This window comes from Orcinus orca, chromosome 3 (assembly GCF_937001465.1).
Source record: "Orcinus orca chromosome 3, mOrcOrc1.1, whole genome shotgun sequence".
NCBI classification, from domain to species: domain Eukaryota; kingdom Metazoa; phylum Chordata; class Mammalia; order Artiodactyla; family Delphinidae; genus Orcinus; species Orcinus orca.
Genome location: NC_064561.1, coordinates 29,103,216 through 29,119,286, shown reverse-complemented (window position 1 = coordinate 29,119,286; position 16,071 = coordinate 29,103,216). Strand labels below are relative to the sequence as shown.

Here is a 16,071-nt window from a genome sequence, read left to right as displayed (position 1 = left end):
GGAGAGGCTATGGTGGAGTGATGCAGGAGGTGGAGGGTGGAGAGGTAAGGAAGGGCCTGCCCACTAAGGGCCTTCAGCTATGCCAGAGCAGCGGTCAAACTAACCCCTGGGAGACTACTGAAGCCCTTCAAGGAGGGAAGTCCCGTGGTCAGGTTTGGGTTTGGGGAAATTTCCTGCTGCTGAGATTGGAAGTGGGAGATCAGTTTGGGAAACTTGGAACAGAGGATGCAGGAAGTTGGCTTGGGGGTGAGATGGGTTTGACTTCCTGATGGAGAAGATGTTGGGGATAGAGAGGGAGAAATCAAGTCTGCTTGGCTGACTGTGTGCCTGAGGGTGTCTTTGCTCAGAGTGAGCAAAGAAGGAGCAGGTTTGTGGGGAAGACAGCAAGTTCAGATGTAGTTCTTAGGAGTGTTTTCCTCTGGGGCTGCAGTTGTGGCTGAGATCACAGATATATCTGTGGCCTGATGCACCTCAAGGTGGTTTTCCAAAGTGGACAAAGGATACATTTTGATCTTTCCATGGAGCTGGTACTGGGGAGAAGGAGGTGACGAAAAGGACCATCTTATTTGAAGTATACCTGAGTCGTGAAATTATTGCAAAAGCATATCACACTTCAAGAGAGCTGTGAATCCAGGCAGTGGCATCTTCTGCCATAGGATAAAAGTTTCTCTGAAAAGGAAGACTCCAGAGCCCAGAAACACTGCGTTTTCCTCTCTGCAGGTCGCTTTGACAAAAGAAAACTCCCTTCTATGGAAACACAGAGTTGAGTAGCTCTGCGGGTTCCTAAGTTCCTGGTCTGAATTACAGTTTGGACTTGTCATCGCTTGTGGGCCGATCTGCAGGCTTTGTGGGGCTCAGTTACCCAGGCTCTGTTTGCAGGTCTCTCACGCTCATTGCCTCTACCTATAAAGATTGATTTAAGGCTCTGCAATATTTATCTTTTAACCGTTTCTGTTTGTTTGCTTGACATTCAAGCCACAGTTTAGAAATGCTGCTTCCTGAAGCTTTACAGACTAATGTAATTTCACAGCTCCAATTACAAATGAGAAAAATTATTTCATTTCAAAACAGAGGAGCCAGACGTTTCTGAGAAATCATGGTTAACGAGAAGACAAAGTACTTTCTGCAAAACAGGCTATGTTATTAATGGCTTCCTCAGCTCAAATCCCGCTGACTCTCAGCACGAAGAGCCCTCGTCCTGTGGGGATGCTGGTTTTGATCACCTGTAAAGTCGGTGACTTTCAGATTGATAAACCACGGCTTCTGCTGCGGCCTGGTCTGTAGCTCCCACGACCTCAGTGGTCTGTAAACAATGCAGACATGTCCACTGTCTTTCCACCTAGCAAATACATCCTTCCTCCTGCCACTTCCTTTGGAGCTGTTTTATGGATCATAGAGTTTTGGATGGGGATTTAATAATCATTCCGTTTAACCCTTCATCTGATACTTTGAATACCTCTTCATTATCCCTGCCCAGAGACAGCTACCTACTGCTTAAATATTTCTAGGGATGGAGAACTCACTATTAGACTTTTCCATGAGAATCTACTAATTTAGCTCAATTTTAAGTAGAATGTAAAGTCCGGTGACTTCTCAAGGAGATCTTCATTAATATCTAAAATCTTCCAACGGGCCTTTTCCCTTGCACCCACGTCTTTGTAATAAGACCTAACTGAAGTATCTCAACTAGAATACCGACAGAATGAGCTTTTTAGGAAAAACCTGGCCTTTACTATTCTATAGCTCTGTTATATGGCCACTGACAGGTTGCCACTCCCAGGAGGTAGAGGCACCAGGGTTTTTCTTGTCTACTTAAGTCTGCCTCTGATCTCTGTTGGCTCTGCTGCTGTGATGGGCAAGCAACCCCTGGTTACATTCCCTCCCATCCCAGAATAGTGACTGGCACTTAGGGAGCCTTCAATAAATGTAGTAGACCGACTGACTAAATGAATGAATGAGTTAATTAACTGCCTCAGTAGATTAACCCTTTGTCTACCTTTACAAACCTCCTCTCTGCAGGTCCTGGTGATCCCATTTACAGATGGAGAGGTTTTAAGTGATTTTTAATCTTGGATCGCAAAAGCCTATTGCTCTAGGCTTTAAAACATTGTCTTACTATGCTTTAAACTCAAGACCAACTTTCTTTAAGGTCTTATCAAATCTTTAGCTTCAACAGAGAACAAGAATGTTGTATCAGAGGCTAGGAGTCTAGCGGCGTAGAACCCAGCACTTTTATTCTCATTTGCCATCACCTGGACTACTGCAGTGGCATATACACTGGTCTCTGTCTGCTCTTTGGTCTTTTCTTCCTCCAGCTGCCCTACATGCTACAATGACATGAATCACCTTAAAAAAACATCTTTTGAAGACTCCCTTTGCCCAGAGAACTATGGAAGAACAAGATTTTTGTTGTGTTTTAAATTTCCTTTATTAGAATCTTTTTTATTTTGCTAGCAAAAATTAACTTTTCAGAGAGGAAGACTTTACAATTCTTACCTAACTTAAGTGAAGGCACAGTTCTTATCTTCTGATGGGGTTTAATTATGACAACATCAGTGAAGGGAGTTAAGTTTCATGAAGTTGGTAAGGTCATTCATCTCCCAAAGACAAAGAGTTTACAACTTCAAATGAACTCACCTAGTTTTTCCTACAACAAGCATTTTTACACATAAGTTTCCTCTAACAAACAAAAAGTTTCAAAGTTACAAGTTAACATCTTTTAGAAGATAACTTTTAAAACAAACTTCTGCATGAAATTTGCAGGAAATTTCTTTACCCCTTTTAATAAACAGACCTGGACAAAATTTCAACGGACTAAGTGTAGATTTAACTTAAATGTTATGGTAATTGGTATGTAAATATTATCCAGTCTTTTTTCTTCTCTCTCTAAACAAAGGGTAATGGCTAACTCAGCACCTTGTATTCTCAGAAGTCCTTAGGCCAACCATTTCTTGAGTCCAAACAAAGTACCATTAATCCGTGGCCCATGATTCCATCTATAACATTAAGCAAAGCTGAATCAAAATTTTTGTTGCCTGTAATTTTCTGTTTCCATAGAACTATAATCTTACACCACCCATTGCATTTAAGAATTTTCCTTTTCAGTGTTATCTCCTGTTATTCTACTTCCAAGAGACTATTCTACTTACCCAGGTCCATGTACTCTATTTTTATTTTTATTAAAATTTTATTTTATTTTATTTTATTATTGAAGTATAGTTGATTTACAATGTGTTCATTTCTGCTATACAGCAGAGTGACTCAGTTATACACATATATACATTCTATTTTTAATATATTCTTTTCTATTATGGTGTATCACAAGATATTGAATATAGTTTCCTGGGCTGTACAGTAGGACCTTGTTGTTTATCCATCCTATATATAATTGTTTACCTCTGCTAATCCCAAACTCCCACCCCATCCCTCCCCCACCCTCCTCCCCCTTGGCAACAACAAGTCTGTTCTCCATGTCTGTTAGTCTGTTTCTATTTCATAGTTAGGTTCATTTGTGCCATATTTTAGATTCCACATATAAGTGATATCATGTGGTATTTGTCTTTCTCTTTCTGACTTACTTCACTTAGCATGAAAATCTCTAGTTGCATCTATGTTGCTGCAAATGGCATTATTTTATTCTTTTTTTATGGCTGAGTAATATTCCACCATTGTATACGTTGCTACATCTTGGTCCATGAACTCTAAATCACTCTCTGTTCTCTAAATCCCCACTCTCCTGATGGCAATATTATTTACTCATCAGTGACCGTCTCAAATGATACCTCTTCCATTCACTCCATCAAGATTTACTGAGTAGCTACCATGATCCAGGTACTGTGTTGGGCACCTGAGATTTAGTCTGGCTGTCATGAAGCTTACACTTTGGTTGGATGAATGGACATTAATTATACTAATTAGAATTTAATTACAAACTGACATTAGTGCTCTGAGAGAAGGGATGCAATTCTATCAGAGCCTATAAAGTCTTCTGTGAACCTTCCAACCATAGATCATTTCTCTCTTCTGAAGCCCTCATGGTATTTTATGACTCTACGCGTCTGAATTCTTTGGTTGTGAGTGACATAAACCTAGTCTGATAAATTTAACCGAAAATAAATGTATTTGGATGATAGGGAGCAGTTTAAGAATCAGAGGAAAAGCTGGGGAACCAGTCTTCAGAGAGGGGAGATTCAGAATAGCCCTGGGAGGGGAAGCAGCGAACCTCCCCAGGGCACTTCTGTGCAGACAGATGAGCTCCAGGAAAGATAATACCCTTTGTCTAGTGATGATGAGCACACGCTCTGCAGTCAGACTGGATCCACCACTTACTAGCTCTGTATACTTGGGCATGTCCCTCTGTTTCCTCATCAGCAAAACGGGAGAAATAACAGTATCTACCTCCTAGACTCATTGGGAAGATTGAAGTAGTTCATGCAAGAAACTTCAAACAGTGCCTGGCACATTGTAAGTGCTCAATATGTTAGCAATGCCAGCAGTAACTGTAATTAAAGTTCCCTTAAGGTGCAGATCAAGAGGTTATCCTAATTAGGGTCAGGTACCCAACCCTGGTCCAGAGGAGGGCAGGGAGCCTTATGACAGTATCCCTAGGTTTATATCCCATAGCAGGGTGGCTCACCAGGGTGAAACCAGGGTGCTGTGCCAGAGCAGGTATAGATGCTAGGCTGACAGAACAAGAGCTGATGTCTGATTCTTCCCACCGGTATCTTATTCTGTCTTCTGCCGTTGCCCTTTGTTCTGTTGTTGATCACCTCTGTTGTATTTTAAATATCTAATGGGTGAGAACCATATATTATCTCTGTACTTCCAGAGTACACATCAAAGATGTTCAGCACCTTCTTGTTGTATTGAATTAAAATAAAATTGGCATATATGATTCACATTTCAGCTCTAGAAGCATCTAGGTAGGGATGGCTTGAAATTTGGGGGGATTTTTTTGATCTCTCAAGGTTTGCCATTTTTAATAGAAATATAGAAAGAATGCTGTGTAGGATTTCAGAAACTTCCGGGTATTTCCTGAGACAGCAAAGCCAAGAGAGTTACCCATCTTTGCAAAGATTTTAATTTATTTAAAATGAAAGTCATGGTGTATAAGGGTGCAAGTGAAAAGTTGTTCATTTTTGTACTGTTTATGCCAGTGAAAAATGTCCATCAATAGGGGTATGACTAAATGAACAAATATGTCCATAATAGAGAATACTGTAAAACAGCTATAAATAATTAACGTTGATCCTTCTATGTAATAACATAGAAGGTGCTGCAGAAAATATCGGTGAATGAAAACAATCAAGGTACAGAACAATATGTGCAGTATAGTCCCCTTTTATAAAAAGGCAACAAAACCAAAATGACACTAAATGTTCTTGTACTGATAACATACATATGTAAAACATATAAGAAGATCTTGAAAGATGATCATCACAGTGCGATATGTTTTACTTAAATGAAAAGCCAAATCAAAATGATACTACATATTTTATACTGGTATACAAACACACATACATACATTTTTATATGCACATACACATACATCTATATAGAATAGAATAAGTGGTTGGTTGCCTCTAGGGAGTAGGGGTTGTGGGAGGGGCCAGAACTATGAATAATGTTCTAAGGAAATCTTACCCTAATTTTTTAAAAAATTTATTTATTTTTGGCTGCACTGGGTCTTTGTTGCTGCGCGTGGGCTTTCTCTAGTTGTGGCAAGTGGGGGCTACTCTTGGTTGTGGTGCGCGGCCTTCTCATTGCGGTGGCTTCTCTTGTTGCGGAGCACGGGCTCTAGGCGTGCGGGCCTCAGCAGTTGTGGCACATGGGCTCAGTAGTTGTGGCTCACGGGCTCTAGAGCGCGGGCTCAGTCGTTGTGGCGCACGGGCTTAGTTGCTCTGCGGCATGTGGGATCTTCCCGGCCCAGGGCTTGAACCCGTGTCCCCTGCATTGGCAGGTGGACTCTTAACCACTGCCCCACCAGGGAAGTCCCTTAACCTAATTTTTAATATTTGCATTTTTTACGAGAAGAAGATATTCATGAATTATTTATTTAATGAAATGTTATCTAAAAAATAAAGAAAAGAAGCTAAAAAACGAGGAAGCTCAGATGCCTCTGAACTGCCTTCATTCCAGAATGCCGGGACATTTTGCTTCCTGTCATCACCAAGGAACTGAAGGAGCTGCTGGAGCAGAAGGATGAGATGCAGCACCAGGTCCAGGAGAAGAAGTACTGTGTCGAGTTACTCAACAGCATTTTGGAGGTCCTCAGCTGTCAGGATGCGGTGAGTCATCGTGATGTTGTAGACGTCCTGGACTCAGACTAGGGCTGAGTTAAGTTCTAAAACATTGATGCTGATGAATAGCATTCGAAGTCTAAAGATCAAAAGTCAATGGCTTTCTCAATGGGCCTACTTTTCCAGTGACTAATTCCCTGGCTGTGAAAGACAGCTTGGGGACTAGAGTTAAGCATGTAGCATTTTGTCACCATATTTCTTGTTGGACAGGCTTTCTCAGGGTGTAGGTATGGACATACTGCAGACTTTTTAGATTGCCTGTCCATTTACTAAAGCCCTGGTTTGCAGGGATGAGGGTAGGAAAGTTTCTCTATGTCTACATAGCCAAGAAGACCCCACTTACCTGCTTTCTTGGCTGATTTTCCTTGGTTTTGTTTCTCCAGTTATCTCCTGCAGTGGTGAAACGGTTAAGACTCTTTCTGGATGAGCAGATGGCTCATGCCTAGACCCTTGAGATAGGTTGAGGCGTTAAGTGATGATAGAGAGATGGCTGTGGCAGTGAAGCCAATGTAATATTGGTCAACATCATTCAGAGATTAGGTAGGAATGAGACCAAAAGGAAAGTCTCAGTGGGAGTAAGTAGAGGGCTTCCAAAGGGCAGAGTCTGCAGAAGATAAGGAGGGAGACGGAGTGGTGATAATGGTAAAGACTGAGAGGCAGTGATTAAACACAGGACTACAGTTCTTGAGACTTGGAAGACAGAGATAAACGTTCTTGATTTGACTCAGGTTCCTTTTGCAGCCTTACCTTGTCCTTGAATAATGTCCAGGAATATCTGTCCTTATGTGGGCTGGTTTCAGAGGACTGGGTAGACCCAAACAACCAATAAATCTTTTCTAAGTATTTGTGTGACCATTCTCTCCATCCCCTCTCCTCCCTAGAAAATCCTCAGAGAAGGGCTTTCTGGATGAACGGTGTCTATGATTGACTGTATTAGAAAACTCTGCAAAACAATATTTTTTTTCCTGCTCATATCCCACAGTCAACCATTATTATCAGTTTCCCTGTATGTCTCTCTCCTGTCTTGTCCTTTCCACTCTTACCATCCTAATTTTTTCTTATCTCATTTCTAGGTAAATAAGATACATAGCTAGCTTCATTTGTTCATTCATTCATTCATTTGTACATATGATGTACCAAGTATGTGCCAGGCATTGGGTACACAAAGGCATGTATTTTTTTCTTAAGAAAATACTTATAAACATATAAATAAGCAATTGCAATATAATATAATGACTAAAATCTAGATGCATACTAGGGGTACTGGAACTACAAAAAGACTGTGTGTGTGTGTATGTGTGTGTGTGTGTGTAAGCATTTTTGTCAAGGAAGCCTTCACAAGAGAAGTGAAGCTTCAGCTGGGTGTTCAAGAGTGAATAGTTAATGATCACAACTGCTACTTAATTTGCTGTTTTCTAGACATTGTGCTAAATGCAATCCAAGCCTTCTTTCTGCTCACCCTGATCACTGCTAAGGATTACCATTCCCATTTTATAGATGAAAACCTGAAATTCACAGACTTAAAAGTTCAAGGCCAAACAGCAACTAAATTGTAGGGTGAAAATCGAAACCCAGGTTGGTCCAACTCCAAAGTCTGCATAATCGTAGGCACTGGGTATATAAAAGCATGGCCTTTTCCCTCTCATTTTTTCCTATCCTCATCCTTTTCTGGGGGAGAGGGAGTATAATGCCCAAAGCTTGGATATCTAAAATTCACTCTGTGAGAATGTCATGGTGATGGTGTTATTTTCATAAGCATGTTCACTAGCCAGCTGTTGAACTGGTTCCACTCTTTGTTATTCTATCTTTAAAAAAAATTTAAGGGAATGTTTGATCTTACTCTCACAGTGTAAAAACATGATGGTTGGCCTATTATTTCTCCAGAAACTTCCCAAAGAATGTTGCCTCTTCTTGTTGAAAAGAATTTACAGTGTTTCTTACATTTTAGTAGTGCTCACGTCCGTTTTCATGGGGAAAAAAATCCTAGATGCTTGGGACTACACTAGTGGACCCTGGTTTGAGGAATAGACTTATAATGTGTTCTGCCAATTTCCTAATTTGGGTAGAGGGATGGCCCCAGTACACAGTTTATTTGTTAAGCAGCGATGCTAGGCTCTGCCTGTCCCATGGGAGTGGCCCCCTGGAATTCTATCCTGGCAGGTTGTCATCACTTTGCACATTGGGTGACACCAGACACTGGTGAGAAGAGGCTGCTCTCTCACACACCCTGAATACTTGGGACTTCAAAGCCAAGAAGCCAAGGCTCTGAGCTCCCCTTGGTGGTTTGTGGCAGCTGGACTTGAGGCGTGTGGGTGGTGCGGTGTCACTCCTCACTGCCTCCGAGTGCACTGCTTTTATAGTGACTTCTGAACGTGGGGACTAGCCCGCCTCTTTCCCAGGATGAGCAACTGTCTTTGCTGATGAGTTGTTAAATACTGTTATTACCGTTGGGTTTGGTACAATGTTGGTACAGTGTGTGAGCTTCACATCTAACTTCTCCAGCTCATGAAGATGGAGATCTCTCCTCTTCTCAAAAGCTTTTTCTTTCGCGAAGAAGATTCATTCAGCAACCACTATAACTTTGAGTTAAACCAGAAATCAGAAGTTGCAAAGTATCTAATCTAAATCTCTCTTATTCTAGTATATGGCAACTGTCAACTCTGCCTACACATTACATCACCCAAGGAGCCTTTTTAAAAGTAGCTGTTGCTAAGTTCCAGTCCTAGTTGTTGTGATTTAGTTGCCTGGGGTTGGCCAGAGCATCGCAATAACATGTTCACCAGGTGATGATAATAGGCAGCCAGGGTGGAGGACCACAGTTCTAGTGCAAAAGGTCTTAAACATGATAGTACATCCCAGTGACCTGGAGGAGCTGTTAAAACAGGTTTCCGATCATTAGGTTTGGAGGATGGGGCCTGATCATTTATTTATTTATGTATTTATATTTTAAAAAATATTTATTTATTTAGGCTACACCGGGTCTTATCTGCGGCACGTGGGATATTTGTTGCGGCATGTTTAGTTGCAGCATGTGGGCCTCTTAGTTGTGGCATGAGGACTCTTAGTTGCGGCATGCGTGTGGGATCTAGTTCCCCAACTAGAGATCTAACCCGGGCCCCCTGTATTGGGAGCACAGAGTCTTACCCTCGGGACCACCAGGGAAGTCCCCTAATCATTTATTTTTCTAACAAGTTCCCAGATGATGTGGATACTGCTGGTCCAGGGATACACTTTAAGAACCACTACTCTAATGTGACCTAATTTTTTTTTATCTTCAGTATTCACTGGAAATGGAAGAACAGTTGGGCTCATCCTCAGTTCTTTACCTTCTTAATTGAAGGGCCCTTTCCAGTCTGTAAACCTTTGCATCTTCCAATGTGGCATTTAATAAACCATAAAACGGCAGAGTCTTCAAACACATTCATTTGTACTCATCAATTCATTTTTATGCAGTAGTGGGGACATCGCCTGTACAAAGATCTGACTTTGAAAATCCAAACCATCAGGTGTGCTGTTGGCTTCTTCAGGCACTAACTCTTCAAAATTGGAAATTTCAGAGAAAAATTCAAGACTCCCCGGGTAAATTCCTGGATTTTTCTTCTGGTTGGTTGGATCCTCCCTGTTGATAACAACATAGCCATCTCTTTTTTTACTGACTTTTTCTTGGCACCATGGGATAGTTGGTCTCTCCAGCCCAAGAATGGACTATACCTACCGGAACCATTGCCCAAGAGCAGAACCACGTGTAGAAATTTAGCAATTACAGTGCAGTATGCCAAGCTTCCTTCTGGGGGGCCTTGTGTGTTTGGGGGTTGGGAAAGAATGTTTGTCTTCAATAGATTGTCATCGTTTGGGTAATTACAGCCCAGCACAGCAGGCCTGGCATGTGGAAGCTATGTTTTCCTGTTATTACCGTATTCATGGTAACCCTGGGTGGCATATGACTCAGGGAGGGATGTCCACCTAAGCCTGGATGTTGATATTTTTGTAATGATAGTGTTAAATCCCCTCACTCAGCTTGCTTGCTGTTGCACTTAACATAGGAAAGGGACAGGCTCAGGTGCAGGATGAAAGGCCTTCTGCCTGTATTAACTCCTTTTCTCCCCCTCACCGAGAGCAAGTTTAATTGTCAACTTAGGTTACTTTGAAAGGTGGCTTCACACTGGCTTTGTTCTGTGCCTTGCTGGCTGCCAAGTAACTCATAAAATTTAATTTTGCGCCAGCCCCGGAGAGAGTTGGCTTTCCCCCCTCTTGGAGCAGGCTTTTTGTTTCTATGTTTCATTCCTCTGACACAGACGGGAGAGTCATCATGTTGAACCCTGCTTAGCAATCACAGAGTGGGTAAAGGTGACTCCTGGCTCTGAAGAGAAGTTGGTGTTGGTTGTATCTGCATCATGAAGGCAGAGAATGCACAGAATCAGCTTAAAAAATAAACCCTCTGAGCCCATTGACTAGACCTGAGGGGTTTTGCCGAGGCCCTCTGTTAGTCATGATTAGTTTGGGGTTTCTGGTGTTTTTATTCATCAGCTTAGACACTGAGAGAGAGGGCTTTTGCTCATGCTTTTTCTCTTGCTTGAAATTTCCTTTCCAGTTCCTGTTCTTTTCATGCAAGTAAAATCCTAAACTCCTTTTAGGTTCAGCTCAGGTAATAGTTCCTTTCTGAAATCTCACTTCTGTGTCCTCTCCACACACACCCCTCCCGCACCTGCCAACCTCAAGGCAGGTTTAGGGGCTTCCTTCTCTGTGTTCATAACTATGTGTTCAGACTGATATCACAGCACTAATTGCTTTGTGTTACACTTTCCTGTGTGTGTCCCATGCCAGGCTTTGCGCACAGAAGCTCAGAGAGCAAGCCTCCCTCCCCCAGCTTCACAGAGCTTACACTTTCAGCCTTCCCTCTTGCCAATTCCACGTTTACTCTCCAACTCCTGCTCCATTAAAATTCTTTCAATCCCTCAGGGGCCACACTCTCTCTCTTCTGGGCTGCTGTGTGTGCTGTTTGCACTTGTCGGAATGCATCACCTCCTCTCTTTGCCTTGCTAAATATTCAGAAGTCAGATGAAATGTCACTCTCCCCAGGAAGCTTTCTCTAACCCTCCTCCATACCCCTCTCTTGTGGCCCATAGAGCTTATGCCTGCTCTATCATAGCACCTGGGTTATCATCCTCTGTGGACCCATCTGCCTGTGTAATTGGGAGTGCCCTACCCTAGACTGCCCTGCCCTGCCGCTTTCCCCTTCCCCATTGCCCATCCCGCACAATGCCTATCTGTTGAAAGAACGGATAAGTGAATGAATAGGACTCGTCCCAATCAATGGCAGAGACTGATTTCTCCCTTGGGTCTTCCACTCTGAGTGCTAGGAGGGTATGCTCCTAACTCTTTTTGTCTTCCTTGGGTGTCAGGTGCAGGGGTTGACTTAATCACACTCAGTTTATGACACTTTATCCTCATTGGTCTGTGCAAGGCCCTCTCTTGTTTCGTGTGTGTGTGTGTGTGTGTGTGTGTGTGTGTGTGTGTGTGTTTCTTACCTTTATCCCTGTCTCCTGCTTCCATTCCCCTACTTCCCTTACCTGCTATGGGCGATTTGCCTACTGTGTTGAATACACATGTGTGAGTTTGGGTGCATGTATTTTAAAACACACAAACACATACACTCACCCTCATGTCTCTTCCTTACAGAGGAGTAGACGTTGACTGCAAAAGGCCATTAGCATCTTCAGTTCTGTTAGGGTCCCCATGGGTGGGGAAGGGACTGAGGCGTGCACAGGGAGTAGTGTGCTTAGAGGGTGTTCTCCGTCTAGCGCCACCCCTGACCTACCGTGTGTGATAGAAGCAGACCCTGCCAGTCTGTGCTTGGGTGTCCTCCTCTGAAATTCTAGACTCTCTGAGAATCCCAGGCAGCCTGCATGATGCAGGCTTGAAGAGAGGCTGATGCTGCCTCTTTGCATTATCCTTTAGTTTCCAGGATCAATAGCACACTGCAAAAACAGCAGGGTTTTCTTCTAACCTATCTGCTCCCTTGTATATTATATAAAAGGTAGGGAGACAAGGCTCGCTGAAATTCTTTTGTCTGTGGTGCATTCCAAACAGAGGACAGCCAAGTAAGTCCTAAACTTAAAGTTGAAATAGAGGAGAATGCTGTACCTTCTGCTGTGTTCAGGGCCATTTCTTTTACCCGTTGCTCTTCCTCTGCAACCGTGGTGTTCGATGTGCCCTTCCTAGGCCAGTGGAATGACATTACGATGTCATGGACAGTGACATACAGGATACTTTCTCTCCTGGCACCTTTTAGCCTGCAGAGCGCTTTCTCATACATCACAGCTGTTTGTTTCTGGCCACCACATGGCGAGACTAGCTTTACTAGCCCCATTTTACTGGTGAGGAAGCCGAGCCTCAGAGAGAGACTTGGTGACATTCCTAACTAAGGTCAGAGAATTAGTAAAAGGCTGAGCCTGCAGGGAATCACCTCATCTCACTCTGAAGCCAGCCTTTCACACACCACAGTGCCTTCCATTGCTTCATTTATACTCTGCCATGTAAGAGCTCTTTACCAGCATTATTTCCCCGGTGGAGGTAAGAGCGCAAGCTTTGGAGTTAGGCTGCATTCATGTATCCATCCCACAAATAACGTAGAAAGCACCATGTGTACTACACTACATGCTAGAGCTATAGGGGTGAGCAGAGCTGGGGTGCGTCCTAGCTCTGCTTCTTATTAGGGGGGAACCTTGGGAAGTCATATAATCTCTTGGTAAAAAGGTGGTTGTTCTTTCTCTGGGTGTGTCAGGATTACAGTAAACAAGAACATCTGTGAAAGCATGCAGCCCTGTGTTTGGCATATAATCTGTACCCGATACATGTGGTTTTGCCTCTTCCTTCACTATTCCCCTTCCCTCCTATGCTCCTTCCACTGTTCCAGGCGGCTTCTGAAACATCCCTGTAATTCTTTTAAGAACAGTCAAGGGCCAAGTGGTCTCCTGGAAGAGTGGCAAACAGGTTCTGAGCCTGGGGAGGACTTGGTACCCCGTTAGCCCTGGCGGCAGCCAGATGCTTTGGAGACGTCATGGGAGGCTTGCCAAGAAGCAGCAGATACCGCTGCTGGAGCAGTGCCACCGCCTGCAGGGCATCTGGACCCCGTCAGGTTTCCTGGACGGACTGGACAAAAGTGTCATCCTGCTGTTTCAGGGGCTCCTTTGGGTTATTCCGGTACGCGGGGGCTCAGGATAACCGCTGTATAATGGGGTGGTGTGCTGGAGCTGGCTCATCCCAGCTCATGAGAACCAAGTTTTAAATTTTTAGGAATTTTGTGAGTTATTTGTTAGATAACAGCCATTATTAAAATTTTATATAGATATCTATAACTAATAAACTATATTGAAATCAAAGGTAATAAATACATACTCAAAAGTACCACTTCCTAATTATCTTACCATATTTTATTCTTTTTTTTTTTTTTAACATCTTTATTGGGGTATAATTGCTTTACAATGGTGTGTTAGTTTCTGCTTTATAACAAAGTGAATCAGTTATACATATCCATATGTTCCCATATCTCTTCCCTCTTGCGTCTCCCTCCCTCCCACCCTCCCATATTTTATTCTTATCTGTGTGCTTGAGGTTATTTACATTGTTGTGTCTGTATGGTAGAAATACTTACAGATATTTAATATTATAGATATTAGTATTTAATGCTCTGCTGCAGCCCGTTTCTTCCCAGTTGTGTTCAGTGATGTCACAGTGGTAGCTTGAAATCAACCATGAAGGAAGTACTCTTACCAGAAAATTGACAAACACTTAATATCCAGACTTGTATTTTTTTCCCTTCCTGGAGAGACAGTTGATAAACATTTACCAGCATACCACTGTCTGGGACTCAAAGGAATTGCCCCAAATGAGAAAAACCCACAGGCACAGGGGAGCTGCCTGTGCACGTCCATTCTCCCCAGTGACCCTGGATCTGCTGCTTCTAAAGGTTCTCATGAGACTGGGCAATGAGAAGATGCTCCAGGGATGTAGCAATTTAAAGACAAACTAAACCCCCAACCTAGAGCAGCGATAAAGAAATGTGTTTCATTTCCCATGACAGTTCTTACTGTTTGGCAATGGCTTCTTTCCTAGTAGTGTGGAGAATTTTGAAGACTCATGTGGGCCAGTGAGAACGAGAGCCCAGATTCCTGCATAAGTGAAGGTTGGGGATGATGACTCTCGTGCCATGGATGTGCTGTGCCTAAACTAGATGTCTGATCCATACAGCTGTGGGAAAGTCACATTTGACAGGGAGATTATTATCTTTCACCTCAGTAGCTTTGGGCCTTTGGGCCTTACATAGGGTTTAAAGATGATAAAAAGCTCATCATTTTCAATTAGGCAAACACCTCAGTTATCATTGTTACAGGAAGAACCACCAATGGATACTGAACGTGATGGGCAAAAGTATGATGAGAAACAGGATATCTGCATAGTCTCAAAGTATCCTCCCAAAGTATCCACTTATCAATGACACAAGGAAAGATAGTAACTTTACAGTGGAGAAACCTGACAGACACCACCTTAACCAAGTGATGAAAGGGAGCATCACCAGGAAGGGCACACATCAGCATCATGTGCCTCCTGAGAAAGGTACTGAGAAGGACACGACACCGTTCTTTTGGGGAATCCTGCCAAAAATACACAACCTCAATCTAATAATGAGAAGACATTCAGCGATCCCCAACTGAGGGATATTCTACAAAATAACAGATGAGTACTCTTAAAAACTTGAGGTCATGAAAGATGAGGAAATACCGAGGCACTGTCACAGATTGGTGGGGACTTAGGAAACATGGCAACTAAATTCAAAGTGGGATTCTGAATTAGGTCATGAACCAGAAAATGGCGTGAGAAGGAAAATTGGCAAAATTAGAATAAGGTCTGCCATTTAGTTACTAGTATTGTACTGATACAAATGTCCTGCTTTGATAGTTGTGCTCTGATTATGCTAACATTAGGATGTTAACACTAAGGGAAGCTGGATGAAGGATGCATAGGAATTTTTGGTACTGTTTTTGCAACTTTTCTGTAGGTCTAACTTTTTTTTTTTTAATTAAGCTTATTTTTGAAGTATTTCAGGAATGATTGCTCACTTCCAAAGAATGCATTTTGAGGATGAGCAGTTCCCCAAAGTACACCTGTTCCAGTGTGAAGGGCTGCTGATAGATAAGGAGTTTTCTCTGCTTTTTCAGTCAAAACAACAAAACCCACAGACAAATCACTAGCCTTAGTAGAGGATTCCACTCTGTTAACTGCCTCAATCTGTCTGGAGGTGATTGGAACCTCCGACTAAATGAGCAATTGTGTAATTTCTTGACTAAGCCGACATCAGCGTGCACTAACCCAGAACTAGGCTCTGGGGACCGGGAACATGGAGTATTGCAATCTTTCCTGGTCTCGAGGACCTCGCAGGCTACAACATTCACTTGGGCTATTTGACAACCCTGTTCATGTGGTAATTCCTAGGCCAGCGTTTGGGACATGAATGTCACCTGATCTTTGTTTGGCAGGCTTGGTAAGTGGGTGGTTTGGCATAACTTACTGGATGGTCTTCGGGTCGTTTATTCTCAGGGGAGTCACCTGGAAAATTAGAAGACAGTTTTTGTTGATGGTTGACGAGAACTCCTCCCAATAAAATGAATAATCCAACACCTTCTGCTCCATCAGCACCAACTAGAAATACTTCTGAAGGTCTTCTTCAGTATGCCTCTATTGGCCATGACCAAAGTTTAAAAGAGTTTGCCTG

The 16,071-nt window shown here is 42.8% G+C and overlaps 1 protein-coding gene across 2 annotated transcripts in view; it reads left to right on the top strand.

The window, feature by feature from the left end:
- DOCK2 (dedicator of cytokinesis 2) overlaps positions 1 to 16,071 on the top strand; it is a 409,352-nt gene that overhangs the window by 146,929 nt on the left and 246,352 nt on the right. For both annotated transcript variants that reach the window (XM_033432052.2, XM_033432051.2), the window contains exon 26: positions 6,139 to 6,287. In XM_033432052.2, coding sequence (XP_033287943.1) covers positions 6,139 to 6,287 — 149 coding nt within the window. The remainder of the gene's footprint in view (positions 1 to 6,138; positions 6,288 to 16,071) is intronic.